At 36.1% G+C, this 20,800-nt stretch overlaps 2 protein-coding genes across 2 annotated transcripts; one reads left to right on the top strand and one right to left on the bottom strand.

Moving 5' to 3' along the window:
- Nucleotides 1–1,352: 1,352 nt before the first annotated feature.
- LOC132177929 (oligopeptide transporter 4-like) lies at nt 1,353–11,927 on the bottom strand. The gene is made up of 6 exons (XM_088515320.1): nt 11,406–11,927; nt 10,614–10,711; nt 4,411–4,974; nt 4,063–4,315; nt 3,678–3,860; nt 1,353–1,967 (listed from the first exon to the last, which is right to left on the bottom strand). Exons 1-6 carry the CDS (start codon nt 11,925–11,927, stop codon nt 1,353–1,355), a joined length of 2,235 nt encoding a protein of 744 aa, XP_088371446.1.
- Nucleotides 11,928–15,452: 3,525 nt separating this feature from the next.
- Nucleotides 15,453–19,820, top strand: LOC132179248 (uncharacterized). Its single transcript, XM_059591928.2, has 2 exons — nt 15,453–16,281; nt 18,342–19,820. The coding sequence occupies exons 1-2, from the start codon at nt 15,637–15,639 to the stop codon at nt 19,623–19,625; spliced, it is 1,929 nt and encodes a 642-aa protein (XP_059447911.2). The 5' UTR covers nt 15,453–15,636; the 3' UTR covers nt 19,626–19,820.
- Nucleotides 19,821–20,800: the final 980 nt, after the last annotated feature.

The following is a 20,800-nucleotide window of genomic DNA, read 5'->3' as shown; positions in this document are numbered from 1 at the left end:
TATTTCGGCTGTTCATGGTGGCCGTATCTCTCCTCTAGCTGAGGATGCCTGGTTTTCCCTTTGGGGTCTTAAACTTCAAGCTAGGCTTAAGCATTTGTTGTGGAAAATAGCTTGGGATATCTTACCCTCTAGAGCTAACATTAGTAGATTTGTTGTTCAAGAGGTAGAGGAGGCTTGGGTTTGCCCTTTTTGTAAGGGTCCTCTGGAGACTCTTTGTCATATTTTTTTGGAATGCAGCTTGGCTAGATTTCTTTGGAGAAATTCACCTTGGCCTTTCATCATTGATGGCTTCTCTAATAAGCCTATAGTGGATTGGATTTTAGCTATTATTTAACCTGCTCAATCTCTTGCTATTCCAGATTATGATGTTAATAAATTTCAGTTGTTTGCAACTATTACTTTGGATAATATTTGGAGGGCAAGAAATATTTTAGTGCATGATGGTGTGGAGCCTGTGCCTTCCAGAGTCGCTTTCTAGATTTCCTCTTCTTTGGAGCACCATCTCTCAGTTTGGAGAGATTCTACCTCTCCTTCTATTTGGGTTCCTCCTTCATTTGGGTGGCTTAAGGGGAATTTTGATTTTGATGTTGCTGTTCGTAGCTCTTTTTCTGTTGCTGCGGGAGTCATCTCAGATGCTTCTGGAAACATGATCATGGTAGTTACTCATAAGTTATCCTCCACAAATGCTCTAGTTGGAGAAGCTTTTGCTGCTCTTCTTACTTCTCGTTTGGCTGTCTCTCTGACTAGTGACAAATTTTGTATAGAAGGAGATGCTCTTTTAGTAGTGTTAGCTATTAATAATCCCTCCCTCTTCTCTTCTTGGTCGATTGCAAATTGTATTTCTGACATTATTGTTACTTTATCCTCCTTTCCTAGCTGGAATGCTTCGAAAGTGTCTAGATGTGCCAACTTCCGTGGACATGCTTTAGCTAAGTGGGCCGCTTCCAATCTTGTTTTTGGAAGCATTCCCATAGGGTCTCTCATTCTCTCTTCCATCCGGATCAGAGGTGGAAAAGATCCTTCCCTGTAGCCCTTTCCTTTATTCAATTAAAAAAAAAAAAAAAAGACCATAAAAAGTCTACTAGTGGGTTAGTAAGGAAATTCACTTCATGAAGATTGTCGAACAAGAATGCAATCTATTACGTAAATAATCTAAGCCCATTTATCAAATTACAAAGATAATGTTGACTTTGAAGTTTAAATAAAAGATAAATTAAAACTAATAACCTAATCAACTAATAAAACTAATAACCTAATCAACTAATAAAAACCTAAATAAAATTACAAGACACAATTAATTCTGGCTTCAGTACTGCAACATCAAAAATGTTGTATGATGAAAAATACAAGCTTCACTTCACTGGACAATTTTCAACAACTATGCCCTTTGCTGTTGGACATGATGCTAAGTCACAGTATTCCCCACGCGTGCCCCACCAATCCACACCTATCCCATTCATGCCCAATGGAAAGTAGAGCAATACTCCCATGAAAGCCACCCCAGCATCCAGTGCTGCAGAAAGAATGTAATTGTACCTCTGCCACCACTGCTTCCGGTACCGGAAAACAAAATAGTTAAAGATTGTTCCAACTATAATCCAGGAAGTGTAGTTCAAGGATGTTGCCGGAGGCATCATTCCTGTTGCTCCCAGGAGGACTGGAAGGTTAATGAGTGGAATCCAAGATTGCTTGGGGAATGCTTTGTGCAATAGCCAAACAAGAACTGGGCCTATTGCACCTATAAGGAAAAACCAATTCATGGCTTGATAGCTTCCAAGAGTTCCAAAGATCCGTTTGGGTCCCACCAAACCCCATATAACAGATGCATCAAAGAAAACTCTGTCACTAGGGCATGTCCAGGGACTGTTGACAGGAAGGAGCTCTGGTTGGCATATGTTCTCAATGGAATTTAGCAACCACCATGCTACTCCAATGTTGACAGTTCCAGCAACAATTGTTCCTATGAACTAAGCATACACATGAAAATGCAGTAGATTAGTTGAGCATATATATTAGTTGAATTAACTTGTCATTAAATGAGTCAAGAAATTTTTATGACTCATCCCTATAGGAATGTAGGAGTGTTTGTTCATATGCATTATGAATTTGTAATATTTCAGGGTTCAAAAGTATAATTATTAACAGCTTTGTTGCTTTCTGCTCTAGATAGTTGCTTAATTTGTTATTTAATAATTTAGGCTGGTACTTGCAATGAAAAAGTAAATACATAGGTTGCACCATGAAATCTCCTTTCATTCAGTTCAACATCATTCAATGAGTCATGTAATTTTGTCCTTTTATCCGACGCTTAGGTCGAAACAATGCTTTTCTCAGACAGAAAATATTTTTATGAAAAATAATTTCCTGAAAAACATTTACGGTGTTTGACGCTTACAAAAAAAATCAATATATATTGATTTTTTTTGTACAGGAAATTATATATATATATATTAAACTCTAAGTTACGAAAATGTCTCGACCAAGTCTTAGAGGTATCCTAACCCTACCAAGACCCCGCCGAGATCAACCCAGGACCTGACATGGACATTTTTGTAATTTAGAGTTTAATATGATTTTTCATACACACCCAGCTTCCCTTTGATCTTTTCCACGTTTAGGGCACAAAACTATTTTTTGTTTCCGTATAAAAATATATTTCACAATAGCTTATCTTACATTTTCTTATACCATTAAAATATTATTTCTTTACAAAATACAAATTCCCTACCTACCCTCACTTTTTTCACAAAATCCCAACACAATTTTCAATTAAAAACAAAAAGATGAAAGATGAGAGAGAAAAGAAAAATGTTTATATTAAAATAATGTATAGGAAACCACTTACACATTGAGAAACACCGTAACAACCCTTGAGGGTTGGTTAAATGTAGGGAATTTGATGTGAGTAAGTTTTTGTGACTTTTTTGAAATTTTTCCTAAACATAAGGAAGGGATTGGCATATAGGGCATCTGCTTCTAGTGTTCTAAGAAATCATTTTTCAAGAAAATGTTTTCCGCCAAAAATATTTTTCGACGTCAGGTCCCGCCAAGGTTCTGATCAAGTCCCAACAGGGTCCCCACGAGGTCCCAGCAGGTCCTGGACAGGTCTCGGGCGAGTCTTGGCGAGGTCCTAGGTGAGGACCGGTGAGGTTCGGTAGAGTCCCTGGTGGGTCCTGGTCAAGTCCCGGCAAGGTCCCAATGGGGTCCTGGCAAGGTCTCGATGGGATCCTGGGCGAGTCTAGGGCAGATCCGGTCGAGTCTCGCATGGGTCTCGGCAGTCAAGTCTCAGGTGGGTTTTGGGCATGTCTTGGGCGAGTCCGGTCGGGTCCCGAGCGGGTCCCAGTCAAGTCTCAGGTGGGGTCCTAGGTGGGTCTTGGCAGGCTCCGTCGTTTTTAGAATGACATGCTCAAACTCGAAAAATGGTTTACGGTTTTCAAAAATATAAACCATTTTCCGAAAATTAAAGAAAAATTTTCGATCAAAGGAAAAATATTTTTCGTTGACTATTATTTTACGTTGCACCAAACACCCGAAAATACGGAAAACATTTTCCGAAAATTATTTTACAACGAAACAAACGGAGCGTTAGTATCTGAATCATCTTAAACTGGTGTGTTTACTTTGGTCATTTTACTTGTTATATATATACTGATAGTAGTAATTAAATAAATGATTACCTGAACTAAGAACATTGATCTTGGAGGAATCTTCATGTAGTGTCCAAGCTTGAAATCATTGAGGAAGGAGACTGCTTGAGCCATGCTCATGTAGCCATAAACTTTGAAGCTTACATTGGCTATTGGTCTTCCTGGATATATAAGCCCCATCATATACTCTGTTATTATGTTTAGCCCTGGTGTCTATATATATATAAAGCATCACAACATTATTAGTGCAAAAACAACATATTACTTTTGCATATATAGATACTCACAAGGAAAAGGGTTGCATACATACTTACCATTTAAGGTGCTCAAAGAAATTTATTGTAACGACTACCATCAATCAAAATTCAGGAAATGTGATCACATAAATCCATTTATATATGAAAAATCCAACAACCTGGTTTGTCGTGGCAGTTATGATACTGATTGGAAGGGTAAAAATATAGGCTATGGCACAAGCAAAGATGAGCCCCCACCATGGCATCTGGATCTGATCATTCAAAACAGTGCAAAGTACAAGTGAAACTACAAGTGTCACAGCAAGCAACAAGTAAAACCACCAGGAAGGTATGTCCTTGTAGCTCCTCATCAATTTTGTATGAATATCCTCCTTCCCCTTGTAAGAAGCTCGAAATCGCTCATAAATTTCACTGTCCATTAACTATAAAGTTTAGTAGTTGACATTAATTAATTTATCAACTAAACTTTTCTCAAATATCACATTTGTCAATTAATTGTACATTACCTTCCATTGAAGAAGGCCACATGGGTAAGGGTGGCAGCAACGGTGGCAAAGCCAAAGCCATAAGTGAGAGCAAAAAACATGCTTAAATGAATTGGTCCTTGCTCCTCGTATTTTGCTAGATCTAACTCAAACTTGTCATTGACAATAGCTGATATGTTGTATGGCTGACCTTGGGATGTAAACAAATCTGAAGAGAAAATGGGAAATCTACTTGCACTGTACAAGTCAAATCCCCAGTATGCTATAGGGATTGCTATGTAGAGTATCAATACATAGCCTACAAATATGTTGACAATAGAGAAGAAGGGGCTGATGAGGGGGCTGAACAAGAAGGATGCCACGGCTGCCCAATCGAGTGTCAGTGCTCCTAGTCCAAGCCCTTGCATGCCTGAGTCAAGCTGCTGGGCAGTGACTGACTTGGAGAATGCCCAGCAAACCCATGAGATGTTTGTAAGTGTTGAGAAGAGGTAGCCTGGCACAGTGTACCATGCAAAACTGCAAATTAGTGCAATTACGAAGAACTTTCCCCTTGACATGCGCCTCTCTTCTTTCTCATGCAAAGCCCTGCATATTTCAATATCAGATTACTATGAATTAAGTGACAACTCAATATACTATTTAATTAATCACACAAAGCTTCTTAAATCTTGATCTAAAAGTATAAACACCAGAAAATGGTTTCTCTCATTGACCCTCTTAAATTACACAAAGCTACCTTATGGAAATTATGTATGTTTATAGGTTAAAGAGAGGACCGGTGTTCTTATTCTTCTATAACTCCACTTCCCATCAAAGAATTCATTCAATAAGAAACCACTTCTCTTAATTAGCCAACAATTTAATAGGATTAGAATTATATGACCTTATAATGTTAAGAGTCTAATAAATTTTCATGTGTCATGTCATGTAGGACATTAAATTCTTATAATATCCCACTTGACCCATATGACTAATAATGTTTTAGAGTTAATAAGGTTAACATTAAGCACGCAAAAAATCTAATTCATGCTTACTTTAATTTGGTCATCATAAATACCATAATCAAACAACTGACTAGTGTGTTATCATTCATCCAATTTTATATACACGTACAAAAAAAAAAAAAAAAAAAAAAAAAAAAAAAAAAAAAAAAAAAGAGGAAAAATCATAACCATATTTAATGAGAACTCAAAAGTGTCTGATAACATAAGCAAACATACACAATCCATAAACATTATGGGCACTATGGGTTACAATCAAGACCCATTCTGTCAACATGTTCCTTAAAGGTCTTTGGCAGTAACCCTTTTGTTAATGGATCTGCAACCATAAGCTATGTATTAATATATTCTATTGACACTCGTCGTTTTTGAACTTCCTCTTTAATGACAAAAATTTTAAGCTCTATGTGCTTAGCACCATTAGAATATCTATTGTTCTTGGAGAAAAACACAGTTGCAGAATTATCACAATAAATTCTTAGCGGCTTAGCAATAGTGTCAAAAATTTCAAGTCTTGAGATAAAGTTCTGGAACAATAATAAATTAAATGTGGCCTTAAAGGTGAGCATGTAATATTTTGTTCCTCACAAGTACCTCATCATTTTCTTTACAACTTTCCAATGATCAATTCCAGGATTGCTTTGGTATCTACCCAAAATACCAACTGCAAAACTAATGTCCAGCCTAGTGCGAGTATGTGCATACATTAAGCTTCCTACAAAAGAAGCATAAGAAATTGTTCCGATATGTTTACGTTCCCATTCATTCTATGGGCATTGTATGAGACTAAACATATCTCATTTCTGATTAGAGCAACACAAGCTTAATAGATTGCCATGACAAATCTCTATAAAAACTCTTTCAATATATTGTTTTTAAGACAATATATCCTAACAAACCACATGATCGATCTTTGAATATTTCTATTCCAAATCAAATAGGTTGCATTACCCATATCTTCATTTCAAAGTTCTTAGATAGAAATTTCTTGGTTTGTGCAATAAACCAAGATCACTACTTGTAAGAAATATATGGTTAACACAAAATCAGAAACAGAAACTTGCTCCCATTAACCCTCAAGTATATACACTGATCAACAATATTTTCCTTAAAACTGAAGGAAGTAATAGTATTATTAAAATTAAGATACGATTGTCTAGAAGCTTGTTTAAGTCCATATATTGACTTATTTAATTTAAAAATCATGTATTTTTTTTTTTTGTCCTTTTTATTGAGAAGCCTTTAGGCTTATCCATATAGACTTCCTCCTCTAAACTGCCATTTAGAAAAGCAGTTTTCACATCCATTTGGTGCAACTCTAAATTATAATGAGCTACCAAAGCCATAATAATTTTGAGTCATTCTTGGATACGGGATAGAAAGTCTCCTTTTAATCAATGTCCCCTTTCTAACTAAAACATTCGGCCACAAGTCTGGCTTTATATCCTTTATTATTGCCATGAGAGTTGCACTTAGTCTTGAAGACTCATTTACACCTCATTGTCTTGTATCATTTAGGTAATTCAATAAGATCCTAGACTTTATTTTAGTCCATTGATTTCAATTCATCATTTATGGCATCAATCCATTTAACAGAATTATTACTTTCAATGGCTTGTTGTAACACCCTACCCCATTGACACACTATATTGTCCACTTTTGGCTCCCTCGAATCAGACTTCCCAGGAGGTCACCCATCCTGGTACTACTCTCGCATAAGCTTGTTTAACTGCAGAGTTCTGAAGAGATCATGATCATCACGACATTAAAACGCGTTGTTGTCATGAAGGGTGTAAGTATACATATAAGCACATCTCCATCTCCATACCCAGATGACGTGGAATGCCACACTTGTGAAAAAAAATCAGATCCTTACTTGGCCTTATATCAAAACCAGATTCCTATAAATAAACCACATAATTATCTGAAATAGTATATCTTCGTTCTCTTTAAGATCCCCTTAATGCTATTTCCAGTGATAATCTCATCATGGAGTAATTGATCATTAAATTGTAGTTCGACCTTGTCAAACAGTTCTACAACTCTAGGAACAACAAGTTCTTTAGAAGTTATAGGTAGTGGAACTTTTACCCTAACTGCTTGAATAACCGCATTTGGAAGGTTTATCACTCCCATTAATTTCACAATTCTCAAGAAATTTGACATTGTCGGATTCAACAATTTTCATACTATGTGTAGGATAGTAAAACCTATATCCTTTGTTTGTTTACTTTGTTTTTCCTTAATAAAATCCACACATTCCAAAATCAATAAGTCTAGGTTCGAAAGAATCCATCTTTTACTAATCTCTCTAATCTTTCTTTGGATATATGACCTAGTCGTTCGTGCCACAAGATGGAGGAATTAATCATGCTACGTTTAGGTCCAACATTATGAATTTATGATACAGGATTAGAAGGTTTTGGGCAAAATGACTACTAAAATTCAAATTTTGCAAACCATCACATAGAAACTTAGAACCACCAAAAGAGGTATTTTTAAAATAATCTGAATCTTTTGTTGCATAATATAAAGTAATAGCCATCAAGATGAAGTTTAGACAAATTAAAAAAACCAAATTTCTAGAAATAGAAGGAAGATAAAGTGTGTGAAACAAATCAGGTAACAGCCATTATCGATAAACAAACGAAAGGTCCCAATGGCAACGATAGGAAATTTGACTCCATTTTTCATGGCTATGAAATTTTCATCTGGGCTTAAGGTCCGGATATTAAGGGAGCCTTGCATTGAATTAGAAACATGAACATAGAACATGATTCAATCCACCAAGCATTGGAAGCAACTTCAGTAAGATTTGATTCGAAACATATGCAAGCTAAATGCTTAGCTTTCTTTCGAACCATGCTTACGTTTGTAGCAATCTTTCTAAATATTCCCAAACTTTCTACTGATACGAGACTTATCACTGTTTTGTCCATTCTCATGAACCTCAATTACTTGAGGAGGCCCATTAACCTTAGGTGGCTTCACCTTTTTCCCTATTTTATGCTTCTTCCATTTATTTTTGGCCCTTTGACTTCCAAGGTGAGCTGAACAATATCCTTGTTGCTTAAGTGATTAACAATATTACTCTCGAAGGCAAGTAATAAAAGGGTGAGAAATACTTTTCTAACCCAAACAAAATTAAGCTTTATTAAAATATTAAGGTCTCGTTTGGTTTGCGGAATAGACCTCTAAAAATGAATAGCTTACCCTATGATATAGCTATTCCTTTATTTGGTTACACACTATTTCTATGAATAATTTATTCCTACTAATCTCATACACACAAGATTAACTAAGCCGCTAAAAAATGAGTTCCTTAAGGAATGAAATACATTTTAAAAAAAAAAGCCCATATAATTTTTTTAAAAACAACTTAAAACAAAATAAAAAAGATGAAAAATAAAGTGGGTGGCTTGACCACCCATTGGGGTGGTCGGCCACCTACAAAAGAGGTCATGGGTGGTGCGACCACCCCCATCGCATTTTGGGGTGGCCCCATACACGGCCATCTATTTTATTTCAAGGTTTTTTTTTTTTTTTTTTTTTTTTTTTTTTTTAATATAAGTTGGAAAAACAAAATATGGGGTTTTTCATAATTTTGATTTAATTTCAATTTTTACATGTGTGTTGTTAGAGCATTCCCAATGGAAGAGCTAAATGTTACTTTTATCTAAAATGACTCTTCATATGTTTAAAAAACTCTCTACATTGGATTAGTCAAAAGAAAATGTAAAATAAATATTTGATTGGAAGAGCTAAAAAAAAAGCTAAATGTAGCAGCACTTTTCAAGTAAGCTATTTTATTTTTCATTGTTTCTCTCACCTGTTTTCTCTTTTTCCCAAATATTTTCATACTTTTTCTCTGCATGTTCTCTTTTTTCCAAAAGTTTTCCCATCTTTCCTCTCACATGTTCTTTTTTTCCCAAAACTTTTCTTATTTTTAATAATATTTTAATAGAATAGATAAAAATATAGCTAATCGGATGTAGAGACATTTAAAAATGGCTTAGCTAAACTAGATAAAAGTGAGTTTTGAGAAGCCATTTTACATAAAAATATGGCTCTTCCATTGGGAATGCTCTAAAGCTAAGGAATAGGAATAACTATTCTATTCTACATTCTTTTATTCCCAGTAGTAACTATTTATTTTTCAATGGACTAAACATTCCGCAAACCAAACGAGGCCTAAATGATTAAATTTATCATTTTCTTTTAAGCTAAGCTTTTAAGATAAGTGATAATTTAACATGGTATCAAAGTCGATATTTTGAGTTCGAACCTTGTCTCCATAATTTATCTCATATTTCAATTAAAATAGTCCACACGTTTTCTAGTAATTTAACAAGCTTGGCCCTTCATTCATAAATTGGCTCCCAATAAACAATTTTGGTACCGTCCATAGTCATAGGTTCAACAGCTTATTCTGGTTGATGTAATGATGCAAAATTTAAGCCCCATGAACTACCCTCTATTTTTTTTAAAAAAAAATCCCACAAACTGATAGCTTACATGTGTGACATTTGGACACCTCAAACTATTATTTTGTTGCATATAAGCCCCTATGTCAACCTTCCTATAATACCCCTATTTTTTTATTAAAAAAAAAAACAAAAACAAAAGATTAATCAATTAATTAATTAAAAAAAAAAAAAAAAAAAAAGGGCACAGCCCAAAGGGTGGCCAAACCATCCCCACAACATGTGAGGGTGGCTCATGGACCAACCCTAACAACTCTGGAGGTGACTCGTGGGCCCGTGGCCACCCCCAACCCATAGGGCTGGATCACGATACACCTCCAACCACTCTGGGGTGGCTCACGGCCACCCTCGACACCTTTAAATCACCTCCCCCCTTCGCCTCCCTTTTTTTTTAAATTAAAAAAAAAAAAAAAAAACAAACAAACAAAAAACAAAAAACAAACAAACAAACAAAGTCTTTTTTTGTTGATTAATATTATAAAGAGTAAATTTATTTTTTCCATGGTCAAAGTAAGGATATTTTTTAGAAAATTTTGGCCAAATTTTATCCATTCTAATAGACAACTCTAATTGAGGGCATTTTTGCCTCAAAATGATAGTTTGATATATCCAAGTGTCACACTATCAATTTGTGAGTTTTTTTTTTTTTTTTTTAGCTGGTAGTTCAAAGACCTTAAGTGTATTTAACCCAAAATAAAAAGAGTATATTTTGGTCAACAACAAGGAAAAGTTTACATACCGAAAAAGTGAGACTTGAACGAGAGTGGACGGCCACCACATATGGGCCGGCTCTACCACATACTTCCTCAATAGCCCAGCCCAACCATATCCGAGCACCTGTAAACCCAACCAGACCCAATGAATAATATTGATTTGTATGTCTTTAGTAAGGGACATTACCGTGAAAGCTTTAAAAAAAGAAAATAAATACTCTACAAAGAGTGCTAGGGGTACTAAAACTTTTACTAACAGAGGTTTATTAAACTGATGTGTAACTCATTCATTGGTAATCGTTAAATTTTTCTTAATTAATTCTTTTGCTTTTCTTCAATGAATGAGCTACACATCAAATTAGAAGAAAAAATAGGGAAAATGAATATTTTACAAAAACCTTAGGGAATTACGTTGACTGCATAATCTTTTATTAAAAAAAAATTATGAATTTTCTATATACACTTCAGTGTCACTTAGAGTTATCAAAATTATACTTAATTTATAGATTTATATAAAAATTAAACCTTTTCAACTATTAATTACTCGTTATTAACAACGGATAAGTGTTGTTTATACATTTTTATGAGTACCTCTATATATTTACATCCCTCCTCATGATTCTTCTGTCTAATTATCAACTATTTAGTTTGAACTCAAACTTAAAATGACAAGAATAAAAGAGATGTCATAACTAATATGCAAATAATGTTTTTATTATCTAATTATTATTTAGTAAATTTAGTAAAAGTTTAATAATAAAAGAGATGCCATAACTATTACCTTCTTCATTTTTTCTAAGCAAGGATATTACTATTACCTGAGTAGTGATAATAAGAAGCCAACCAGCCACAAAGGATATATTCCGGTGGTATAAGGCTTTGACTATATCAACAATATAAACAGCATAAGCTGGCCCATTTCCGAATGCAGAGCCAGCATTGGCAAAGATGGAAATGAGTACATGCTCCTTCATGTTAAAGGGACCTGGGTTAAGAGAGAATAACATCGATCCAAACCCTGGTATTCTGAATTGGGTTGTGGGGAGGGCGGCGGCCATGAAGCGGCCGATGGGGAGGGTAGCCACCACGACAGTTATTTGGGTTATGATGATGGGCTCGGTCCGGTATGAGAAGAACTGGTTAAGGAAGGAGAGGAGGGCACATGAGATTAAGCCCAAACTCCACATTCGCAAGGTCCATACTGGTTGGGTCGGATCATCGGTGTTGGACACGGTTAGCCGGACTTCCTCGATAGGAGAGATATCGTCCTCATCGACGATATCACCGACGGCAGTGGTGGTGGCATCAGGATTAGGTGTTTGTTTTTCTAGGGTGGCCATTGGTGAGGGAAGAAAAAGGGATGGATTAATGGGAGTGTTGGTTTTAGCAGGAGAATTTGGGTACCTATTGATTAATGGATGCCCTACTTGTGAGGGGTGAGACCTAGACAGCTAAACCCAAACCTCTTTTTTCTCTTAATTACATAGAAAAGAAAAGTAGACAAGTTGAGAAGGGAAGGATGGCCAGGAGTTGGCTGCAAGAAAAGTGAGAAAGTTGTTGTTAGGGATAAGATTAGGGTGAGATATGTTTAGTAAATTCCATCACATTAGAATTAGATTATTTTAAATTAAGATTCAGTTATCTAAAATTAGGATTAGGATTAATTAATAGTATTTGTATTCTATTTAAAGATCATCTTGTTGTTAATAAAGAATTAGGAAAAAGTATTTGTGAATCTATGAGATTCTCCTATCTAAAATAAGTTATTTGAGTATTCTCCTAAAGAATTTGTTCACTCAAACAAATTCCCTTTATAGGGTGGGTTTTCATGAGAAGGAGAGAGAATTTTGAAATTTCTATGACATGGAAAGAAAAATATCAAAGATGTGAGAAAGTGTATCTATCAAGTCAAAGATATGGAAAGAAAAATAGGAATGGTATCTTAAGGTACCTTAGATATTTTTAGAGTGAGTATTTTTGGATATGTGCTTCTACACTAGAGGAGGGCTACTAAGCCGTGGTAGCCTAGATGAATTTGATTGTTAATTTATTTTATTATTTTTTTTGTTTAATATATTAGAACACATTTTCTACTACAGATTTAAAGTGACCCACATGTCACATATATTATATATTATATTACATTAAAAGAATTTTTGTTAAACTAAAAATTTTGGGTGATTAAAAAATATAAATAACTGTTAAGATGAAAGGGTGTTTCTTGTTCATCATAAATTGCTCTCTTAATGAAAGGAACTAACAGTTGATTATAGATAAAAGTTTGGGAAAAGTTTGCATAATCACCTCAAACTATCACCTAATTGATAATATCCTCCCAAACTTTTAATTGCAATAATATCCCCTCAAACTATCAAAAAATTAACAATGTCCTCTCAAAGCCAGCAAAAAGACAAAAATGATCATAAATTTTTGTCAATAAGACAAAAATACCTCTATAAATTCGAGAAAAAAAAAACATTTTTAAAAATTTTATTTCTTTTGCAAAACCAAAATTTTAAAATAAATTTACTCTCCCTTTTTCCTTTTTTTTTTTTAAAAAAAAAATTTAGTTTTTAATTTTTTTTAAGGGTATTTTCATCATTAGGAGGGGCATTGACATTGTCAATTAGGTGGTAGTTTGAGGGGGTATATGAACTTTCCCCTAAAAGTTTTGATCTATCTATAAATAAGCCTATGATTCCTCATCAAGTAATGCTATTTAGTAGACTCTCATACTACTACCATACAACTATAATGATGTGACAATGAAAATCAACATTTAGATCAACTAAACCTTGTAAAAATAAAAATCAATGTCTGATACTCACTGTCACATCATCATAGTTGTATGTCAATAGTATGAGAGTCAACAAAATATCATTTCTCTTCCTCATCAATTACAACTTTAACGTGAAAAAGATATAGGCTAAAAATTTTATGTAACGCCCCGATATTTGAACCAGCAAAATTGTAAGCGGAAACCTTCAGCTTCCACGTGATGTTACGACATCAGAAATATAAGATAATCTCGCAACGGAAAAAGCAGTACTAAATTTGTTTACTCGTCTAAAAGACAACATAATTTTCAAAGAAAATACTAGAGCTTCTAATTTATTAATATAAAACATTACAACCAAAACGTTATACAAAAAATCCCTAAACATGCCAAACAAAGTATTAATACAAATCTACCCGACTGTCTAAACTCCAGATAGAATTCCAAAAGCTTGAGATCCCAAGCATCTCAAGAATACACATCTAAGCACAACCACTTAGTTACCCCGATTGACAAATCCTGAAAGAACTACAAGGACTATGTAATCGTGGAATTACCCACAATCACAATAGCAAACAAATGAGCCAATTGATTCAATAATATAAAAAACATTGTTGATTTATTAAAATTGCGAATGAAGAACCCAAGTGAAAAATAATTTAGCTTAGGTTTCTATTTGTAAGAGAATGAACAGCTAAGATTCATTCTAACACTTTTGATCCAAGGGTTGAGATGACTTTAACCTATACAAGAGGTCACCCATTGAAGGGATGAACCTAGTCCATCTTTCATAATCTATTCAAATTAGTATTTTTGTCCAAATTGAGGGTAGTATGCCCCAATTCATTTTTTGATGCCCAATCGTATTCCGCTTGACATGAAATTTTGATGGTAGATAGAGGACTCTTAGACAAACATTTTCTACTTTTGGTTCAACTTATTTCGAGTTTGTTTGATCCTGTTTTTACCCTATCCAACTTTTTAGGCCAAATTAGACCTTAACCACTTGTGCATTCGCACACACTTGCCTTATTTAATGATTATTTTTAGGATATTTCCATAATCATCATCACTTGATAGCTTTGAGTTTGCTTAGCTGCTAAGTATCCAAAACAAAGGTGGCTGGCCTTGATGTCTTTCTTTAGGAGATTTAATTTCCTTAGACAGTATAAAAATTTAAGACACTGGTTTTTGGCAAAAAATTGAAAAAGTTTCAAATTAATTGTTGACTTCACCGAACACTAGTATTAGCCACTTATTTACTAAATTGAGTGTACCTATGCTCAAAAACATTTTGTTGAAGTTCAAGTTTAGAAATAAAGTGATATACTAAATCTAAAAGTGGCGTTTTCGGCGATAACTAGTGAAATCCGCTCAAGTCGGGAATATTTTCGAAAACGAAATTCTTTGAAATTTTAATGGTAGGTAAAGAATCTTAGCATAAGCACTATGAGTTTTTATTTGAATCAATCTGGGTCTGTTTGACTTAGTTTTCATTCGGTCAAAGATTAAGGGTTAAAAGTCAACATAAGTTACATACCTTTAAACTTTGAATTAAAACTGTCTTAAATTATAAGACATTTAGAGAAACCGCATGACGATGTTTTCTCAATATTTTCATATAGTCCTATAATTAAATTTTGAGAGACTTTTAAATTTTTCAGGCATCACAATCTATCCACCACTCTCCATTTAAGTGTATTGTGGAGGTTCTAAGATTCTACAATTTCACTGATGTTCAATTTTAATTATTCAATTTAATTACTTAATCAATGATGGCTAAAGGTAAGTATTTTTAATATTCTATTTTATGTACATATGTTAATTTTCTCCCAAAATCTTACAAAATAAGGTTTAAAGGTTAAAAAAAAGTGACCGTGATGTTCAAGATGGAGTAATTTTAAATGTCACCCTCGTATCTGAGTAGTTGAGTACCATTGTGTTGCATGCCCTGTGGGGTTCCCTTCCATCTTCTTTGGGAAACAAAATAGTTTATTTGAGCTAGAGTGATAGGTATTTTTCCTTTTTAGTTTTTGGCGGACAAAAATATCATACACGGTAAGTAACTGAAAAATCTGGATATTTTCGGGTTCATCTGAGAATCCTAATTCCTTCTCTGTCTTTATTCTATGATTTCTATCGATAATACTAAGAAAAAGAAAAGAAAAAAAAAAGAGAGAGAGTGTAAAGCATAAGAAATAATTCATTACCACCAATTATTTGCCATTAATCTGAATCCGAAACTTCTCACAAAGTCCCCTCCACTGCCCACCATGGCCTCTGATCCTCACCCTTCCTCTCCCACCACCGCCGGCACCACCACCACCGTTACAACAAACACATGCCCCTTCCCAATTCCAAACACAAACACGAAGACGATGGCCTCGGATCCCCACCCCTCCTCTCCCACCTCCGGTAGCACCACCACCGTGACCACAAACACACGCCCCTTCCCAGTCCCAAACATGAACACAAACGCACCACCACAATCAACAAGACGCAACAATATGTCTCCACTCCTGCACCCTGTCCCTATGTCTGCACCCCGACACCCACACCCACTCTGCACAGTCACCCAACGCTTCAGACCAACCCAACAACAATTTTCTCATGATCGGGAACTTCTCTACCAACTCGCCTCCTCTGGCCACGGCTTCATCCCCAGACCCATCCACCCTGGCAGCTCTACTTTTGCTGCTGCTGCGTACCCACTTCGCCCTCTCGTCTCCTACCCCCAACCCCATGGTCTCAGCCATCCTGTCCATGAAATTTGGCCTCCCCACCACCACCACCACTTGCACCCTACTGAACTTGGTGGTCCGGGTTTGGTCCCAGATCCGGATTTGGGTCCCGATCCTGATCTTGATCCGGGTCCAGCTCCGGTTAAGGGCATTCCGATTTCTTCTCCGCAACCCAAGGTTTGGGTTTGTTGATGCTTCTTTTGAGTTCGAAATTGTTTGGTGTTCTTTGCTTCTTTGGGTTTTTTTTTTTTTTTTTTTTTTCTAATTTCTTCTTTGTGATTTGATTGATAATGGGTATGGTTATTTTTTCTTTTTTTTTTTTTTTTTTTTTTTGGTATTGAATGGGTATGGTTTTGATCTATCGAAAAACTTGCTTTTATGGGGTTGCTTTCGATTTTTAAACCTTTTTTGTTTTTTTTTGTTTTTTTATTTATTGGGTGTAATTTCAATTGGGTTGATTTGATATGAGCGGTGGTTCAGATTCATCGTAAATTATTTTATAATTATTGTGAATTATTGTGTATTCTACTTTATCTTCTTCCTCTTCCACGATTTCCTGGTTTTGTATGCTGTCGCTTAGCAGAGATGTGGGTCTTAGGAAAGAAGAAACTTCATTGGCGCTGCTCCTCCTGGGGCTCCATTCTGCAGACAAAGAAGTGCGAGGAGATAGGAAAAACTGTTCTTGCTTCTTGCTTCTTCCTTCTCTCTCTTACTTGGGCTACATTGTAATCACTATGTAGGACTAAATATTTTGGAACAGATCAATAGCCAAACAGGTGGTAGGCGTTCTTACGCTAGCACAATCCTTGTGACAATGGTCCCAGTGTTCTCGTGGTAACATGAATTGAAACCAAACTCTACCTGAGCGAGAAGGAAAAGAGAATTGAAACCAAAAGAAAGGAAAATTACATCACCCCAAGTAAATTTTCGAGCACCAGACCCTCAAACAAGTTGAAAAGGGAAAAGAAAAAGAAAGAGAAAGAAAACTTACAGTGACCCAGAAAAAGAAGGCCAGCTCGAATGCATTCTGAGATTAAGGTCCAGAAAGTTAGTAGATATTGATGCCATATTCCAATATTCTTTTTAGAAGAAAGAAAATGTCTTTAATTTTGCTTTCATGCGTTGGAGGAATTGCCACAAATAGAGTATAATGCAGAAGAGTTAAGACAAATCCAGGGTGCCCGAACAAATGGAGTATAATGCAGAATTTGCGGTGTTGTTGGGTTTAATTTGATAATGGCGATGCATAAAATTGGAGCTAGTTGTCTCAAGCACAAGGGATGATTATTTCATTGGAAAGGATAGTCATGATTGGGATGGAATAGAATAGAATAGTTATTTTTATTTATTAAATTGGATCTTAATAGTAGAATATAATGATGAATATGTATTCTACTATTTGGTAAGGTGCTATAGAGTAGGTTTTTATTTATTTATTTATTTATTTTACATTTTCGCATAAGGGGAAGAAAAGAGGGAGTGAGATTTGAACTAGTGAGCCAATGTACAAGTGGAACGGTTATAACCGCTTTTATAGGCGGTTATAAAAAACCTCTAACCGCTTAAGGAGTAGAGGTAGGCGATTAATAACCGCTAACCGTGTATATATATAATGTTTTGGTGTTTTTTTGGATTGATTTTAGATTTTTAATGTTTTTTATTTGTATTTGGATTTTCTAATGTTGGTGTTTATTTGGATTTGGCTTTCTGAAAGTTAGATTTGAACCTCCCTCACAGGTATTGTGCATACAGCTATTTAATTTCCGACTGCAATTTTTTTTTTTCAAGCTTTTTTCATTATTTTATACTTGTCTGTTGGAACACTTCACCTCTTCCTAATATATATAGCAGTTATCAACATGTGGTTATTGATTTTAATAACCGCTAACTGCCTAAACGGAGTGGTTGCGGTTATTAAAATTCAATAATCGCATTAGGTGATTACGGTTAACGGTTTTAGCTAATAACTACTAACCGCAATCACTTGTACACCCCTAACCTCCGCTTTATAATGCATAGTTTTCAACCGATTGAAGAACTATACAGTGGTTAATTGAACCATATTATAATCAAAAATTTTTAAATACCTTTATAATACAATTTTAATTTACATTTTTATAGATTTTTTTCTTTACCTATATCTCGTTTATTGTGTTGGGATCTGGGAATTTATTAAGAAGATGGAGAGTCGCACCTTAGTTGAGGTAGGGTTTTGATTTATCTTATTATTGTAACAGGTTACGATGCCGCCATGTAACGTATTAGGGGAGAAGAGACTTAGAGTAGCGGATGCAGCCGCTTCGTCCTCCCATACTAGATTGAAGATTGAGAATTCAGACGCCACAACATCAGAGTCAGGCTCTACACCGACTAAGATCTCCCCAGTTACCTCACTGGTTACTTCACCAATCGGGCGCCAGGTAGTACCACCCCCTCGAAGGTTTAATTCGTCCAAGTTCATTGATGCAGATGCTTCGGATAGGTATTACAACAGCTTTGTGTCGAGATCCGTACAAATCGAGCGGAAGGTCATTTTTGTTGATTTTGAGAAGCAATATCCAAGAGTGAAGCAAATCTTCAATCACCAGGTATGGATAGATATGCTCTCATCAGCAGTCTCTGTATCACCAACCTTGGTTCGCGAGTTCTATGCAAACATGCACGACTTCAATGATGGCACCTTCAAGTCAAGGCTGCGGGGGAAAACTTTCACGATCAGCCCCGATTTGATCAGAGAGCTCGTCGGCACACTCTTAGTCCACGAGTCTCCATATCCCTGGCCTGCAGAGCGGCTTCCGTCACGACGCGATCTCATTCAGTGCTTTTCAGACGGCAAGCCTACAACGATGAATGAGGTGGGTGTACCTTTTGGCCTTATTGATTTGCCAATGGATTATCGCCTCATCTTCCGTATTGTTGCGGGGAGCCTGCATCCGACTACCAGCACCAATCCTCTCATCGGCCCCATGGCATACTTCTTGTATGCGCTATTGGAGCACCATCCCATAGACTTCGGCTCGCATGCCATCAACATGATATGTAATCTTCCACGAATTGACAAGAACGCAATGTTACCTCTTGGAGGTCTCATTATACGCATCGCCAAGAGGTTTGGCATAGATCCAGCCGTAGGAGGGGACATCAAGAAGCCCTCGAGACCTTTCAACAAGCACTTCATCTGGAAGAGCGAGGCTCACCTGCTAAGAAATGCAATACCTCTGCTAGATGAGCCTGAGCAGCCAATCGAGCCAGTACAACCATCAAATGGAACGACAACCTCAAAGCCTACTCTTACCACCCAGGACTTGTCGACACTAGTAGCTCGACTGGTCCAGGAGGTGAGCCAACTACGTGAGGTAGTGGCCAAGCAGGAGGTGACGATCACCCGATTGCAGGAAACGCTTGATGATCACATCACCGCTTTTGGCGAGGAGCAGGGCATGTTGGCAGACGACCGACAAATTCAAGGTCGCACACTCACAATCGTTGATGAGATCCGGGAGCAGAAGAAGAAGGGTTGAGGTTCATTGGTGGAGTTCTTCGATGGATTGGGTCCTCTTGATGCGACCGCTTAGTTATGTTTTTATGCTTTTCTCAAACATTTTATTTATTTATTTATTTAGTGATGTTTTGGATACATTTTTGGTGGTTTGTAGGTTGTCGCCTACAATATTTTTTGGGGATTGTGCATTGGATACTATCTTTTGTGTTTATTATGGCTGTGCTTGTAACAGCCCACCCCAATGACACAATGACACACAATATTGTTTGTTTTTTGCTCTCTCGAACTAGACTTCTTAGGAGGTCACTCATCCTGATACTATTTTCGCAGAAATACACTTAACTGCGGAGTTTTGATGGGTTCATGACTATTACGGCTTTAAAACGTGTTGTTTTCATAAATGGTGTAAGTATACATATAAACACATCTCCATTGCCATACCCAGACGATGTGGGACGCCACAATCACTCCCTCTTAGGACCTAGCGTCCTCGTTGGTGGCAGACCTTTATGGGCTTGTGCACGTTCCCCCATCTTAAGTTGGGTAATAACTTTGATATCATTTGTAACACCTTCCTCCAATGACACATAATATTGTCCGCTTTTAGTTCTCCTGAACTAGACTTCCCAAGAGGTTACCCATCCTAGTACTACTCTCGCAGAAGCACGCTTAACTGCGGAATTTTGATAGGTTCATGACCATCACGGCTTTAAAACACGTTGTTTTCATGAATGATGTAAGTATACATATATGCACATCTCCATCTCCATACCTAAGCGATTTGGGACGCCACACGGATCGAGTTTAACCGAGTACGAGTGAGTTGTCGAGTGTATAGACACGTTTACAACCCTAGCTATTTCCCTCCTAAAGTCAAAATGTACTGAGTGGGGAACCGAACTCCTTGGTTATAATTTGCATTGAACTAGTGAATATATATATATATATATATATATATATATATATATATAATAGGAGAGTTTTAGACAGGAGAGGCTAACATCGTGACATGTGGCGTTCTATTTAACTGCCAAATTAGTATATTAAATGAAACTGTGGGTTTGAGTTTTTTTGAGTTTGAAGTAGAAGAGGCTAATATCATGACATGTGGCATTTCATTTATCTGACAGGTAATAATTATTATAAAAAATAAAAAAAATGTGCTTTAAATTTTAAAAATCAAAACACGTATCA

The sequence above is a fragment of the Corylus avellana genome, chromosome 4, assembly GCF_965113065.1.
Source record: "Corylus avellana chromosome 4, dhCorAvel1.hap1.2, whole genome shotgun sequence".
NCBI lineage: Eukaryota > Viridiplantae > Streptophyta > Magnoliopsida > Fagales > Betulaceae > Corylus > Corylus avellana.
The sequence above is the reverse complement of the archived record's forward strand: the minus strand, read 5'-3'. Positions and strand labels throughout refer to the sequence as shown.